At 35.6% G+C, this 17,617-nt stretch overlaps 1 protein-coding gene across 1 annotated transcript in view; it reads right to left on the minus strand.

Annotated features, from left to right (window-relative positions):
- LOC137406176 (protein inturned-like) overlaps window positions 1-17,617 on the minus strand; it is a 30,933-nt gene that overhangs the window by 2,681 nt on the left and 10,635 nt on the right. Inside the window, exons 5-13 of the mRNA XM_068092709.1 lie at window positions 14,598-14,766; window positions 12,618-12,762; window positions 11,342-11,509; window positions 8,274-8,511; window positions 7,737-7,799; window positions 7,252-7,473; window positions 6,503-6,552; window positions 5,445-5,638; window positions 1,567-1,668 (exon numbers count right to left, since the gene is read on the minus strand). Coding sequence (XP_067948810.1) covers window positions 1,567-1,668; window positions 5,445-5,638; window positions 6,503-6,552; window positions 7,252-7,473; window positions 7,737-7,799; window positions 8,274-8,511; window positions 11,342-11,509; window positions 12,618-12,762; window positions 14,598-14,766 — 1,351 coding nt within the window. The remainder of the gene's footprint in view (window positions 1-1,566; window positions 1,669-5,444; window positions 5,639-6,502; window positions 6,553-7,251; window positions 7,474-7,736; window positions 7,800-8,273; window positions 8,512-11,341; window positions 11,510-12,617; window positions 12,763-14,597; window positions 14,767-17,617) is intronic.

Consider the following 17,617-nt stretch of genomic DNA (forward strand, 5'->3'; position numbering starts at 1 on the left):
ATATGATGTAATCTTTTTTCCAACCCTTCAACCGTAGCTTCAAACAGATAGACACTGCTTTTATTATCTTTATCTATATACATGTATGTATTTCTCAAAGTATGTCTGTGGATCTGTTATTCCGTCTATAGCTATAGCACACGCTGATTATTTTACCGTGGCGGCCACGCGTTATGATGCCCCGGTTAAGAAATATTTTTCGTAAGGTTCGATTACTATATCTGAGGTCAAGACCAATACTTCTCGCATGGAAAGTTATATTGTCTCCGTATCCTCATATTCAAAGTTTTGATGGATAGCTTCAGGTGGAACAGAAAATTTTTTTATACACACACTTCTATACAAGAGTGGTTAATATTAATTCTACATATTCAGGACTTTTATTTTGTTTTCTCAGTTCGTATTAATTGTATCATTACCAAATCATCTTTTATACTGTAATAGTAGCAAAACCGGCTTAATTTAGCTATTACATGCTAACTATTTCACATTTACATCTAAATCGTTTTATAGCCGTTTTGTTTTTTATTTTATTTGACCTGCAAGAAACATTTTCCTCTTGATATGAAGTTTAAAAGTTGTTTGACAAAGTTCGAAAACCTTAACAGTCGTTTTTATTTTCTCTCTTAATTTATTTCAATTACACAAAACACTTTTCTCATGATATGTAGTTTGAAAGCTAGAATGGCAAATGTTATTATATACAAATCAATTTTCTGACTCAAGACTTTTTTATTACCCAGGCAATGCTGGGTAGTACAGCTAGTAATAGATATTTAAGGATTTAGGTCTACCACTCTGGTTAACAGCCACTCTTAAGAAACTTAACTTCATAATAAGTAACTAGCATTGAAATTTGGTTAGTTGTGAGTAATATATTTATATTTTTAGTTTGACTTTAGCAACATGTTATGTCTCATAGAAACACAGAAAAGGCGAGAAAAAAAACAAAACACACATTTTTGTTAGAAAACAACCTTTCACATACCATTGCATGCATGTTCTTCCTTGCATAGGAAGGAAGAACAGCTCGCATATAGTATGTGTGTTCATTTTATATCTATATAAACCTGTATCTGTAGTAAAGCATGCGATAAGCACAAGAAGCTGACCCGAACAACTGCAGGAGGCTGTATTATCACACAGCCGCATTTGGCTATCTCGAATGTTCAAATCACACAGTTTCAAGTAGCTAAATCCAGCTGTTTTACGGAGTCACACCAGGCTGTCCAACACAACTAAATTTTGCCATATCCTAGAATGGGGATAGAGTGTCTCACACCAGTTTAATTAAAGTGATTACATTAAGAATTGACACATCATTGCTTCACAGGATCATAGCCAGTAACTTCAAATGAGCGCGTCAAATGGCCGCACATAATTGAATCAGACTGTCTCACATGATCACCTCGCCTGATCATAGAAGGCTCTCTCTCTCCCTCTCCCTCTCCCTCTCCCTCTCCCTCTCCCTCTCCCTCTCCCTCTCCCTCTCCCTCTCTCTCTCTATTATGGCGGGCTGTCTCTTACTAACATGATGAAATATGGGGAATAACATTAGCAACCTACCAGAGGTGGTGAATGGATCAGATCCCTGTTTAGACTTAGGCTTATTAGCTCCGGCTCTTTTCATAAAATCTGCTGCGGTAGTACCAGCCTTTGCCAAGATTCCTGAAACGCGAGGTTTATTTAACTTGTCAGCAATGCATGCAATGAATGCCCTTTATCAGCGCCTAGTCTGAACTGAGTCATAATTTATGGATGAATGTCTGAGCTCAGTGTGATTATTTCACTTTACCATAGACTACTGTTTGTTACTCACTAACAACAATAGCACATGCATCTTTCATTTGGTCATTAAAATAAAGATGAACTCTATGTACATATATTATATATGTACATAGAGTTCATCTTTATTCATCAATATATATATATATATATATATATATATATATATATATATATATATATATGTATATACAAGTATATATATGTATATACAAGCTGTGCCATCCGGCGTTGCCCGTGTAATAGAAGTCTTTGGACAGAAAATTGATTTGTATTTAACATATAACAACATTTGCCATTATAACTTTCAAAGTACATATCATGAGAAAAGTGTGTCGTGTAGTTGAAATAAATTAGGAGAAAAATAAAAACAACTGTAAAGGTTTTAAAACTTTGTCAAACAAATGTACCTTTCAAGCTAGTAGCCTGGCATATTGCCAATGGAAAACTCCACTAAGCTAGTTAATAAGGTTAGGCTTCCAATGACGGTAAGCCATGACTTTGAGTCTGTATTGTTGTCCAGCTCAGCTGTTCTAATAATAGCTATAGCCGGATTTCCAACAGACGGACTTTGAGAAATATGTATATATAAATATATAATATATATATTTCTCAAAGTATATATATATAATATATATATTTCTCAATGTTGGTCGTGTGTATGTATGTGTGTTCAGTTGTAGCTATTAAAATCTTAGAATAAAGAATCTGTAAAGCAGAAGATCTGATCTCTATAACTCCAGTCCGACACCTTACTAACTAAACCACAGGAGCTTGATAGATTCACTAGGCAATAAGAAGCAAATCATGGCCTAATGTCATGAGGTAGCTTTTATTAGTTAGCTAATTAAGTACTAAAATTATCCATTGGCAATGTGCCAGGCTAATAGCAAGTGGCAGCCAACTCTCATTACCTCTCATTGTTTATAAGCTGTTTTTTAATACACAGGTAATGACAGGTAGCACAGCTAATATACATGGCAGGATTTGTTTCCCTTGCCTACTCTGAGCTGCACTGATGAGGCTTCAATAGCCGAAACAGTACTGTTTGTACCATGAATATATATGCGCGTGCGTGTAAGTAGGTGAGGAACTAGGGTACCTCGTAGGGACATTAGGGTTAGTCAATTATTAAAGGTTGACTTGCAACAAAATTCACATTACAGTTATTTGGTATCAAAAGATTCACCATGTCTTACTCTGTTGTGTTGTAGGTGCCAAATACATGGAAATGTGATTACAAGCCCTTAAAAGCTCAAAAACGAAAAGCCACCGTAGATTGGAATTTCTTTATTTATCTGACGTTGTCATTACAGTTTGGTTATCGTCTTGTCACGTGATGTTCTCACGTGAATTGAAAGGCCAATAAAAAGCTCAATATAAAACTTATCGTAGCACTAGTATATGACAAACACTTCGGGTTTTACCGAAGGCCCCGAATCAAATATAGATGCTCGCTACTTTACAGTTTAGTTTCGGCTTGGACTAATCGTCAAGTCGTAATCTGATCATGTGACCCAATACTTCGCAAATAATTTTTGCAGCACTTTTCGATTATCACAGGTAACCAACAGGCTCGTCATGATTATCAGACAATGATTTGCACTCCTTCGAGCTAAGGTTAGAACGTTTAACGATTTTTTATGGTAAGTTATAAGATATCAGTGCTAAAAGTGACAGCATTACAATGACGATAAAACAGACGCGTAAGAGCAATAGACATGGTTTTATTGAATGCGTGAAGCATATTTGTGAAAATATTTCGACGAATGAGGTTGCATGAAAGTGTAAACAGAAACCATCCTGCAACTACGTCCCATTTGAGACGTTTTGGAACGCGAATCCAAACTACGGCGGTCTCGTGTGGCTGCGATTAACTGTTCGTTTTTTAGCTTGTAAGGGCTTGTAATCGCATTCCCATATATTTTGCACCTACAACACAACAAAGTAAGACATGGGGAATCTTATGACACCAAATAACTGTAATGTGAATTTTGTTGCAAGTCAACCTGTAACTAAACTAGTGTCAATGGCTTCCAATTGTATTATTATCACCGCTAGTTTCCTGACAGTCTAGTGTGCCGTGATCATCAGGTGTGCATATAAAGCACAGTGAATAACTAACTGCACAATTAATCTAAATTGTTCCAAGACATTTGATAGGTAGTAGAGCATCGGTGTACAGAGATACACAAGTCAAGAGCTAGAAGTTCAAACACTGTTGAAGAAAAATGTTTTGGCTCCTATAATGCTAAATATTATCCTTCATTATTTCGTGACGTCATTCTATCCTCGTCTGCCATCTTTATGGACAACTTTTATTATTAAAAACACGAAGCTTCTGCAATTAATTATTGCAAATGCTTTTGTTTGCAAATTTTTTATTTTAGTATCAAAACAACATCGAAAAATACTATTAATCAAGAGAATGACGATCGTTTTCTACAAAGATGGCGGCTTTTTCGTGGATGAGCGCATGTGCCAACAGGGTGATGACGCCAAAAAAAAACCGATGGATTGTTTTGTGACAGTAACACCGCTATTCTATAACTTTAATTCAAGTCATCAAAAACTCATGCACTAAAACTGCTCTAATTGATTTGAAACCAGCTAACAGCTACTACTAAAGCATATACTTGGGATACAAATTTTGAAGAGGCTGAACAATTAAAACACAAAATACCTGTAATGAGAATCTTAGAGGAGTTAATAAGCTAAATAATCGATTTTAGCTTAAGTTCTAATAACAGCAGTGTGATGATGAGAACTGCCCTGCTAATGCCCTGCTTTGCTCTTGTTCTCAATGGTTATATGACTTTTCAAATAATATAGATGAACTGAAGAAACACACAAGCTTTTGAAATCCAAAGTTACCAATAACAGCAACTCAATGCACAAAAACTCATACAAACTGACTTAAAAAGAGTTCACCTTTGTCGAGCATCTCCCACTCAACTTTTGACCAAAATAAATAATTTTTTCAAAGGAAGGATTGAATAACCTAAAAACCTAAGATGCATTTTTATTTGCAGAATGCATCTGAGTTGTTATTGCAGTAGTTTGGTTGCACATCAAAATACCAAAATAATGAAATAAATAAAGAAGACTGACTCGTCTTCGCACTTGAAAGCAATTTCAAAGGACACGCCATGAGAATTGCACAAGCACCATACAGTAATAGCTTTGTCCTTTAATCATCTATGTTTAAATCAATTCTAGATGTGCCTCTCTTTGTCTGGTGATGGAATGACTAAACGATGCTGACTGTAGCCAATTACTGCTGCCTCCGTAATGCTTGTATATAATGGGCCATGATCGCGAGAACAGTTAGCCCTTGAAAACTGCGTAGTTAAGTAGTTAAATTAAAATAGTTTTTTCGCGATAATTTTCGAAAAATGTGCAGACTTTTCCGCTGTCACCATTGTGTTAGAACAAGTACATTAGATTCTTATTTCTATGGTTATTATGAACATCTAACTTCTGTTGCACCATCAACTTTGAGAGTTATCTACTTTCGACCAAATCTTACTACTTGGTCTGAGATTTGAATCTCACATTTCAGATTACTACATGTAGGTGCATGCACCAAGCATAGCACTTGCTCCAATTAACCTACACAAAAACATTTCCAAACAAATACGTCCAAAGATAAACCTTACCTTTGGCTATTGTAGAGGCCGCAGGTATAACCTTAGTTCCATATGGCTGCAAATTCTCTATACAATTCAAAGGAGGTCGTGGCGTCTGCAATCGTGCCTCACATATCAAGCTAAAGTCAAAGGTTTCCAGCTGTTGAAGAGTTTGACGAGCTTGGTTAATATAAAATACATCGGCCACTGGGTTTCCCATTGCTCTGTAACACAGCCTTAAATTACACAAAAAAAAACAGTCAATATGAAAACTTATTACTAAAAAAGGCCTGGCACTACACAGCATAAATGAATAGCTCCTAGAATAATGCTTTAGTATTTAGGAAAAAGGGGCCTCATGGCAATTATAACTACTGTCATCTATAAGAAGGTAAACTTTGACCTTTTAAGGAAAGTTCAAGTGAAAAATACCAAGTGTGAACTAAATATAGAGAATATAACAACTTATTAGGGAATGCTATATGTATATTGATATATCTTATATCTATATATAGGAATACAAATATCAGTGCTCGTCGTCCATATGCCCATTTAAAGTGATTAGTTTTCGGAATAAAAAATCTTCTTCGTGCTGAATTTGAACTCAGAGCCTGCAGGTATGCAGACGAGCATGCTATCCTCCAAGCCAAGCGGCAATAGAATAGAATCTTACAATAGAATAATTGTGTTCATACTCATTACACCGGTTAAAGTATGCATGCTTAAAGAGCTTGCGAAAATACTATTGGTTACGACTGGCACGCTTGAAGATCATGATTTACTGCGGGAGAGACCATGACACGTTGCGTAACGATTAGAAGCTGGCTTTCCGGTCTTATTATAGTAAAGATTTAAACTAGCTAAACTTACTCATATTCATTGAGTGAAGAAACTTAACTGATGGCCTGCTAAATTTTCTGCCGCTGTTTATAAGCTGTTTTTTATTACCTGTGCAACACCAGACGTTCGACTAGTAAATGTCTATAGCCATTGCTACAATGATACACCAGTGCACAACTCCGCCATTCTAGAAGACAGTAGAACTACTGATATAACTACAGGCTAATAGAAGTTTGATTTAAATATACCTTGCAGCACAGCCCCCAGATTCTAACAGCACCCCCATCACTGTGTGTTTCTATAAGAGATATAGAATGCATCAATGCATTATACATAGAGAAACAAAAATTATCAGAATTAACAACTCAAGTCTGTGTCGAATGTATTTTAACAGAATATCGTTGTAGATTAGGGTCCCTAATGTAAGAACATAGAAAAAACCAGTACAGTAGAGTGGCTACACCATGAGAAGGCAACTACATTAAAAACTAGTTCTCGAGGAGAAAAAGGATTAGATGGATGTACCATATTTAAATGATAACAATGACAATACTATCGAGCAATGTACTTATCTTTAACAAAAATTTTAGTACAGATAGAAGAGACAGCCGCAAAGACGGAGGATAACTTTGATGCTGAAAAATTTGAGGAATAATTGCAAATGAAAAACAACTAGAATGTAAAATGAAAAAGTCAGAGAAAGCTCTGACAAAAAACAAACTTTAGATTTTATTGCGACTAGAGTTAGCTAACAAGAAATGCTGAAACAGGAATTAACACACCCACTTAGGAAACTAAGCTAAATTTTATAAAACTATTTGCAAGGCTTCAATAAAAAAGAATGATTGCCGTTAGTAACTTTTATATACTATTGCATGTAAAGTAACATGCATTTCACCTGATCACATAGATCAGGTGAAATGCACTACACTTTTCACTTTACTGACACCATCATGCAGGTGCTTGAGACTAGTGGTGGGCAACTACTCAAACTTACGTGAGCAACAATGAGCAGAAAATATCTTCCTTCAACTTCTACATAAAACGGATCCTGGGTATTTTCACTGGTGCCATTACGACGAGTGGGAAACACTTCCTGCCAAACCATGGAGGAGCCAATGGGACTGAGTCTTGAAATAGCAAGTATATTATAGTGGCTGGCATATGTGGCTATATCGAGCATATCCGGAGTTGGTAAGTGGTTTGCTACTAAATATCCCTAAAATATGTGCAATAAACTATTAAATGCATGCAGAGTAATACAAAAATATAATAGAATGGACCCCATGAATGTATAAAATCCAGCAGCAACTTAGAAATGCTTTGATTGTGAATATCTTACAAAACAATAAGTAAGATATCTGCTATGTCTATGAATATCTAATATAGTAAGCAGCAAGTTAAATACTATGTCTGTGGGTCTATGGATACTTAATGTAGCAAGCAAAAAGTTAAATACTAGGTCTTTGGGTCTATAGATACCTTATAAAATAAGCAGCAGCCCATAATAGTATAAGCTCTTCTCATCTCATAGAAGTCTTCACTCTGTAAACATACAGTCAATAGAAAGCAAATGCTTGTATTGTGCTAACAGCTAGAGCAGGGCAACTCCAAACAACATTGTCACCTTGTTACCATATAAGTCAGCAAAGTTTGTGACAGTGAGACTCACCGTATCACCTTGTTACCATATAAGTCAGCAATGTTTGTGACAGACTCACCATATCTCCTTGTTACCATATAAGTCAGCATTGTTTGTGACAGACTCACCATATCTCCTTGTTACCATATAAGTCAGCATTGTTTGTGACAGACTCACCATATCTCCTTGTTACCATATAAGTCAGCATTGTTTGTGACAGACTCACCATATCTCCTTGTTACCATATAAGTCAGCATTGTTTGTGACAGACTCACCATATCTCCTTGTTACCATATAAGTCAGCATTGTTTGTGACAGACTCACCATATCTCCTTGTTACCATATAAGTCAGCAATGTTTGTGACAATCAGACTCACCATATCTCCAAAGTCAGCAGCTTCAAACTCACTCAATACATTGTCTACATTAGTTTTAGCCTCTTCAGGAAGTTGTATGCAACAGGGAGCCAGGGACAGGGTGTCATAACTTCTCTCCACATCTGATCGGATATAGTAGGAGTGTATAGTCGACTCAGATGGACTGCTGAGGAGCAGTTGCGAAAGCATGCTGAAGAAAAGGTTGACTCTCTCAATATTGTCTTTCTCTGAGAGGGCGCTACAAATAACATTAACTCCTGGTTACAGCATTTCCATGTCCTCCACACTTTCTAGTCTATTTAATGACTTGAAAAATTTCCAAGTAATTTTCAAAAGTATGCAAATTATCTATACAATATATATATATATATAAATATAAACATTTGTTGGTTGGTTGTATGTCTAATTATAATGATTAAACTACACTTTCTTCAACTACTAGAAAAAACACATCACACTGGAATTGAACTCAAAAACACCTGTTTCTATACTATGAAATAATTGTGGACATACTATTTTAGCCCTGCGAATCTTTAATGGAGCATGGGACTGCCAGTGTACTAAAAGACAAATATGTGCCCAGACTTTCCCAAAATGCTATGAATATATGTATATTTAGCACAAATTTAATTAAACTTATGGCACACACAGAAATAAACAAACGCTTTCATTTAGAAGTTAGAATGGTGAATGTTGTATGTTGATTAAAATAAATTTTCTGTGCAAACACTTATTTATTACCCGTACAAGTTGGGAAATTCAGCTAGTAGGTGTTTATTGTCAAATCTAAAGCATTGAAGGTGAAGTAGAGAATAAAGTTCACGCATAAAATCACAAAGATGGAGTGTAAGTGTAGAGAGTAAGGATAGAGAGTATTTATATAGTGTATATAACCTTTATATATACATATGTATATATATATATATATATATATATATACAATTGCACATGGTATGTTATATATTATCTATACTATAAAAAGCCAGTTTTGCCTATCTTCCAGTCTAGAGCCAGGGATGTAAGTTGGAATAAAGGATTACTATAAATTTGTTCAAATTCGGGACATTTAGCTTGGTAGACTCTAAAACTTCACCAATTGACTGTCTTGAAGCATTTGACAATAACTGTGCCAATAATTAAAGCGCACAGCACACTAGACTGCCAGGTTACTAGTATATACATGCATACATATAAATATAAGCAGCAGCTGTGATGCAGTGGTTAGGGAGCTCACTTATGACCAGAAAGTCAGCGGCTTGAGCCACACCAGGACTATTGGTGCTGTTAGAAAGTGGACACAACCCCAAGTAATCCTATGTCAGTCCAAAATTTAAAAAATCTGCTTTAAAAAGCCCCTGGGTGACTTTCCCACAGAGGTACCAGACTATAATCAATTCATGTATATTTCTCAACGTGGACTTTCTACCTCTACATATATAATAAATTAAAGTCAAATTATTACCTGGTGCTGTGAATTCGATCTTTATTCACTTTTTATTACTGACTACTTGATGTTATGTTTATTGATTACACTCTCATTATTCATTTTATTGTTTCTTCAGCTGCACAACAATTATTTGTTACGAAACTAACTTTTTCATGGCGGAATTGTCTTCTCTTACCACATTAAGTGCTCTCAATGAGCAAGGTCTCCTTTTGTCTGCCTGGTTATACAGCCACTAGAGATGCTGTATTGTGATAATGACCATAACCTAACCTTTTGATTATTTTCAGTTTTTGGCAGCAGGCAAACTTTGGAAAATGTCTGGTCTGCTGCTTTATTCTACGAAGTGTTACGAGACGGCTTCTTTTACAATCTTATTTACTATAGTAAGAGCCGTGTTCATTTACCCGAAGCCACGCTAATAGCATTAGGAAAAACGATTGCAGCCTATGGGAATTGAACGCATATTCATATTTCCAGCCTAGCATGCTACCAACTGTACCACTCGATTACTTTGCTGCGTAACTGAATGATTGTGCTCTCAGTTATTACACATGATGATCCCTCACTGTGCCATGACTGCCACTGATAACTACCACTGTTTACAAGTGTACAGCACCATGAGGCCTAGTCTTGTATACACAAGCAGTCCACTGATCTTAAATCGTGTTAATAACTTTTTTATCGACTGGGAAAGTACTTGTAATAGTACAATTACTTGTGAACTAGATAGCATTTTGAAGCTTCAAGCTTGTAAAACTCAGTAAAATTAAACAAAAATCGTTTAGAGTAAATAATTTTTTTACACATTTTAAAAGAAGTGATGATTTAGAAACAATTGAAAAAACTTTATGATTGCAGTAAACTGAGTCCGATAGAATGTGTATATTCATTAGGAATAAAAAACATATATTTTTAGTGTGAAGCTCTTGTTGCCGAGGAGAAGTTTTTTAATGTTGTCTATTTTTGATCTTCTCATTAGAAACTTATGATCTGCCAGCAGCCATTTTTTATTTCTCAGTCGGTTAGATTTGTCCTCGGTACTTTACTGACATCTCAAAGACTATTAGTTATGTCGACTTGAAAATCGCAATCAGGCTGAAAACATATTACGCACAAAGCGGCCAAAAATTTGTAATCTTATGTAAACTGGAAGTGCAGATAAACAAAGCGAAACTACGCAGCCTAGTTTACTTGGGTGTAGAAACAGGTGGGATGCGACTCCCGAATTATCTTGGTCCCAGACTGAAGATTAAGTGCTAAGGAGAGATAATGTAATTCATCACCGGTTGAACCCTTATACTGCATCCAGCCGGTTTAACCCTCATACTGCATCCAGCCGGTTTAACCCTTATACTGCATCCAGCCGGTTTAACCCTCATACTGCATCCAGCCGGTTGAACCCTCATACTGCATCCAGCCGGTTTAACCCTCATACTGCATCCAGCCGGTTTAACCCTCATACTGCATCCAGCCGGTTTAACCCTCATACTGCATCCAGCCGGTTTAACCCTTATACTGCATCCAGCCGGTTTAACCCTCATACTGCATCCAGCCGGTTTAACCCTTATACTGCATCCAGCCAAAATGGAGAATCTATTACCGCTCTAGGAATAAAACTAACCTGTGTAAGGATGAGAATAAATAGTTCAAACATCTGGTACAGTTGTTCATTATGTGCAGAAGCTGTTGCGGAGTTACTCTCTCCGCCGGTGCGGCCAAGATAAGGAGTTGTCTTCCACTAGATATATAGCAGATGTTAACTAGGCTTCCCTCACATCGCACACTGGAGCTGCAGACAAAACAAGAACGTCTACTTTTTTTTTACAAAAGTTGTGGCAATTCTGCCCTTTTTCAGCAAAACTATCAAGTTTACGGGCAGCCATCAGCAAATGTGCAAATGTTAAGGAATAAATAGCAAATTAGAAGACTTCCAAACCTATTGACAGTCGCCTTGATATCAGCATAGGCACCGAAGTCATTCCAAAATATATAGTGAAACCTTGACATACAATTGCCCTGATACACAAAGGTTTTGAAATACGCCAATTTTGTAAAAATATATGTTTTGGTCTACGAAGGAATATTTGAGATACGATTTTCAATGCGTGATAGTCATTTAGGCCAGCGATAGTTGACGTTTGGTCTGTTTGTTTGTCCATGCTGCATCGTTGTGTAGTTCGTTGTATTCACCTTATTCCATGTGTCTTACATTCTTTCATAACACTTCAAAAAGGAGGCCAAAAAACACCTCTTTTGATCGTTACTCTGTGAAAATCTCACGAGCTGTGAAAGTCAAGAAAAAAGTAAGGTTAAAAAGGCCAGACGTGACGGTGATGATGAGTAAGCGGTTATGTGGTTAAAATAAGATTTGTTTAGGCATGTTATTTCATTCATGTTTATTAAGCTGTTATTAATGCTCATATGTAAATAAAAAGAAAACAAATTGTTCGCTGCCACCCCTCCTTTCCTCCTCCTGCTGCTGCCCTCACGTCATCATTCGTGGTAGTAAGTCAAATTCCTTTCTTTTCTATTGATTTTATTAACAATCATTATTATTTATCACTATGTTATTTTTAATATCATTCGTGCTATTACTGGTTTATTATTTAATAAATTGTGTATATTAAATGTAATTGAGCTATACTTTGGTGTAATTTCATAACGCTACAACGGATTAATGCATATTACATTATTTTAAATGCAAAAAAATGCTTTGGGATACAACTGTTTTGATATGTGATGATAGTAACGGAGCAAATTAAATTCATATGTCAAGGTTACGCTGTATGCGCATTAGATCTTGATACTAAGTTGTAAGCTTTTTAAGCGGAGTTGTCTTTTCATTGCAACTCTAATAATTAACTTGATTGCTATAATACCGGTCAGTATTTTCTTACATTTTAGCTGGGTGACTTGAAATATCAGACATGACATTGCTGAGAGTCAGGAACATGCCCCTTACTGCGACAAGCTTGTTGCTTTCCTTAGTCTCTGGTGGGTAACAGTATAGCAGATTATTGCTGCTGGAGTCTTCACTACTGTCTATAAAATGAGTGAATGACATAACGAGTAATATGAATGATAGAACTATAAAATCGGCTGGAAATGTTCCAATTTGAGCCGTTATATTGTTTCCTACTCCAAGTATATAAGTTAGCCTGTGAGTATAAACATAGCTGATAAGCAAAAACAAGTCATAGAGCATCCATTGAAATATTTTATGGTACTTTCATTGTTACAGAGAGGTGTAACTCCCCACATATATTTTAATGACCATTTCATTGTTAAATACATGTACATATGATAAATGTAGTTATTACAAAGGTTTTGGTTGTTTATAGTTATAAATTTACAATGTATTGAGTCATTTTCAGGTATCCTTTACTATAATAATAGCTGTGTCTGTCCAAAGCCATAGTTAAAGGTGGGAAAAATTATTGTATCATACTGGATTTGAACTCATAACTTTCAGCATGGTAGACCAAAACTTGGTCTACCATGGCAGAACAAAGCAGCATGGCAGAACAATTGAGCTAATCAACTTTCAATTTTGTATTGTTAAAGATATGTACAATTCTGTATCACTGCATGTCTGTGCAATTATGTATTATTAGAGGCCTGTACAATTATGTATTATTAGAGGCCTGTACAACTATGTATTGTTAGAGATATGTAAAATTCTGTATCACTGCATGTCTGTGCAATTATGTATTATTAGAGGCCTGTACAATTATGTATTGTTAGAAGCCTGTACAACTATGTATTGTTAGAGATATGCACAATTCTGTATCACTACATGTCTGTGCAATTATGTATTATTAGGGGCCTGTACAATTATGTATTATCAGAGGCCTGTACAATATTGTATTATTAAAGGCCTGTACAATTTTGTATTGTTAGAAATTTGTACAATTTTGCATTGCTACAGGTCTGTACAATTTTGTATTGCTGCAAGACTGTACAGTTTCATGGGTCTATTTGGGTGAGTAGCTCTACAGGCCAGCATCGAGTTAGCACGGTTATTATGATTTGCACTTTTACAGTTTTTCTGCTAACATTTTAAAAGATGAAGTGTAGTAAGACTATTGATATCAATAGTATATATGTGTTCATGTCAACAAAAAATGTACAAGTTTTTTTTTAACTTTCCTTTTTTAACTTGATAGTTAAAAATTGATTGCAATTGCATATGCATAACAATATATGTATATGCATAGCAATTGCATAACAATTTGCATATGAATACTTGTAACGGCCGATTAAAAGGTTGGGAAATGTGCTGGGGTAAAGTTGTAAATAAATCAAATTGTTAACTTAGTGTACTTGAAATTAAGACGAGAATGGTTCAACCTTGTTCTAATTTGTTCTACACAGAGGTCATCTAAAAATGAAAACATTTTAAATATCAGTCTTGAGCTGTTTTAACAATCACCATCTATTGAAGTTACTAAACAGGCCAACTGACATAAACAAAATTATTTCTACATAAAGTGTTTTTACTCTCTCAGATAAATTAAATCTTAATTCGGCTTCTTCACTGGTCAAATATAATGCTTAAACTTTACAAGTCGATACAGCAGATTTCAGACCCCCAAACATTCAAAGATCCTGACTGCAACAAAAAAACTACTATAGCGATAAAACTGTGTAGGAAATAGCAAAACTTCAACCCATCCAATTCAATGTTAGCAGTGCACCTAGAAGTTGAGAAAAATAAAATAGTTTTTATTCTAATACAGCAATTTATTGATGTCCCAGATATTGGCTTGGTAAGATATGTACAACCACTGATCATGAAATACAACATCACACACGGGAGTTGCATACTCTTGGCCAGTGAAGTCAGACAAATCATTTGAGATGTTTCATTAACTTACCTAGTGTCATGTACATGACAGTTAGGTGATGTTCAGGCTCATTTCCAAGAGGACTAATTGTCTCTCCAGGGTTTGGAATAGGTCGTACCAGGTTGGCCTCATTAGATTGATGCCTAGTTAGCAAAACTTTCTTGCTGTCAGCTACCATCTCCTGAAAAGTCAGACGCACCTACAACAAGAAAAATACTAAAACAATCAACAATGGTCAAGCTAGTCCAAACGGTGAAGCTTTGATTAAAATAAATCAGGGCAATATCTTTTGAGAATTCAGAAAACAAATGGAGGTTCAAGAATGCTTAAGGCATAACCATATAATGGTTAGATTGAAACCAGCTCAGGCTATATAACCTATCTAACCAAGTGTTATGAATGGGATATATGATGTATTTTAGTCGAGTGTGATAAAACATGAGGTATGTGTGATAGTTAAACTAAATATTGAAAACTTGAGAATAACCAATCATAGTTTAGTACAAGAAACTCTGGGAGCTTTTGGTAGCGCATTAGCAGATTATGTGAAAAGCAATCTGGTTTAACCTTGTATTCTTCAATTGCTTTTGGATATCTAATTGGAAAAGGCGTAACAAAATGTCAAAAAAAAAAAATTTTTCATGGAAAAGGGGGCATTATAAACACTCATTTAATCCCAAACATATCCACACATTTGGAGTTACCATTTACTCGCCACTTTCAGAAATGTGCCAAATGTGATAATTACTTTATCAAAAACCAACAAGCAAAACCAATAAAAGTTTTTTCATGCACCAAATACATCTGTTATAAGGAAGCCATCAATTATTCTAGCCCAAAACTATAAGCATATTTAACATATGTTCATGGTTTTGGGCTAGAATAACATATAAACATCCTAAGCCACGGCTTTTAATGATACTTATCACATAACCTCATTTAACCCAAACCAGGCAAACACTACCACAATTCTTGTTACATGGTGAGGGATACTCAGTTGGAATCCACAAGCCTTATATACACCTTTAGGTGTACAGCCTACATGTACCCTTATGTGTATCCCCTACATGTACCCTTATGCGTACACCTTACATGCACCCTAATGTGTATCCCCTACATGTACCCTTATGTGTACACCCTACACGTATCCTTATGTGTACTCAGTACATGTACCTTTATGTGTACACCCTACATGAACCCTTATGTGTACACCTTACATGAACCCTTATGTGTAACTCCAAACATGGCGCGCATAAAAAAGTGAAAAACTCCTTGGTGAGCATTAGCAACTATTTATCACAAGGATTGTTTCAACTGAATGTGAAACGTCTTCAAATGAGAAAATAACATCTGGCAAGTAGTAGCAAACCAATTGCGGAATGATTAGAATATATGACCCAATCAACTGGCAATGTGTGGGTGCACCCTGAGGCATTGCATCTAAGAGAGGGCCATTTTGACACATAAATATTTGCAAACGCTATGTTTATTGATTATTTGTTTACAGGGGGACCAACAAAAGAAGCCTTGATAGATAGCCAGACACATATTGCCCTCTTTGACATTTCAATAGGCAATGACATGCCTATCAATGACAATGACATGCAATCACATTTCCATAACTGCCATTCCTTATCACAATAGCCACATATAGCCATATAAACATATTGTATAACCACTAAAGCAGAATTTTATTGAAATATGAAATAAGCCAAAACAATATTTCACAAATAGACCCGACAACTGAAACGTAAGCTGTTGTAAACAAACCTAGAAGACTCCCTTATTTCTCAGTTCTTTCAATATGACATGTCACAGCATACCTTGTACTAGTAATAATTTTCACTGAACTCCAAAAAGTAAATATGGATGTTTTCAGAACTTTTAAAAAATAGATACTGAAATCTGTTTTTGCATATTCATAAACAAGAGATATGCCTTCATTTTGTTTGTGAAATCATTCTAAATGCATGTCAATAGTTTATCATATGTTATTCAAAGGTTATTTATGTCACTTCAAAGGTAAAGGCTTGTACTAAGAGATGAAACGTCAATATAGTAGCATTTTATAAAGTGCTTGTAACAACATATTTATCAACAATCTGCTATAATAAACGTTATGTCTGTCCATTTGAAGCCATGGACAACATTTTGGATAAAATATTGCACTTTCCAGAATTCCAACTTATGACGTTTGACTTGGCATTCCGACACTCAAACAATTGCACCAACTAATTGCTTTTTAGCATTTTGGAATAATTGCGCACATACTTGTTTATTCTCTGTGCTTTATCAGTGCATCTGACGACCTCTCACGGCACACTACCAGGGAGACCACTACTGGTACAGGGGACCATGGTACCCGTAAAGTTAGTAACACTATAGCATAATTATAACAATATGTCATACAATATTTTTAATATTAAATTCGTCAACAACACAAATGCTATAAATCCAATACTTGAAAGAATGTTTTATGTCCACCTAATTAAATGCTATCATTACATGCTCTTATTTCATTCTGATATGATGCAAGGCTCCACTGAGAGGCAACAAAAAATTATCGCGAAAGCGCCAATTACCCGAGTACAACTATTCTCTGAATGATTAATATTTGTTTAGTACGAGTGTTGCGTTAATTGTTGAACAGCATATACTTTGTCAAGAGGTAATCAATGCTCGATGCAAATATTTGTTCACAGGACTTTAAATGTGCTGTAATTGGCAACCGGTGATTATTTGAAAAAGATGGCCTTTAGAGGGTGTACTGAACAGGCAACAGGAAAGCTTTCAGTGACTTTGCACAATATGGATACATGTGTACGCCTTATCACGCAAATAAGAATTGATCTTGACTTAAGCGGTATATGTCTGGCTCATGTAGTTTTGCTAATTTGAGTGGTATGTATGATGTTGTATGCATACACTAGGCATTATTTTTGCCATTTTATGCATATATCAAATCCCACAATGTCCCAAATTTTTCATGGTTTTTCATAATCAACATTAGGTTTAAAAAAGGACCATTTCTAGTCAGGCAATAGACTATT

The sequence above is a fragment of the Watersipora subatra genome, chromosome 10 (genome assembly GCF_963576615.1).
Source record: "Watersipora subatra chromosome 10, tzWatSuba1.1, whole genome shotgun sequence".
Taxonomy (NCBI): Eukaryota; Metazoa; Bryozoa; class Gymnolaemata; order Cheilostomatida; family Watersiporidae; genus Watersipora; species Watersipora subatra.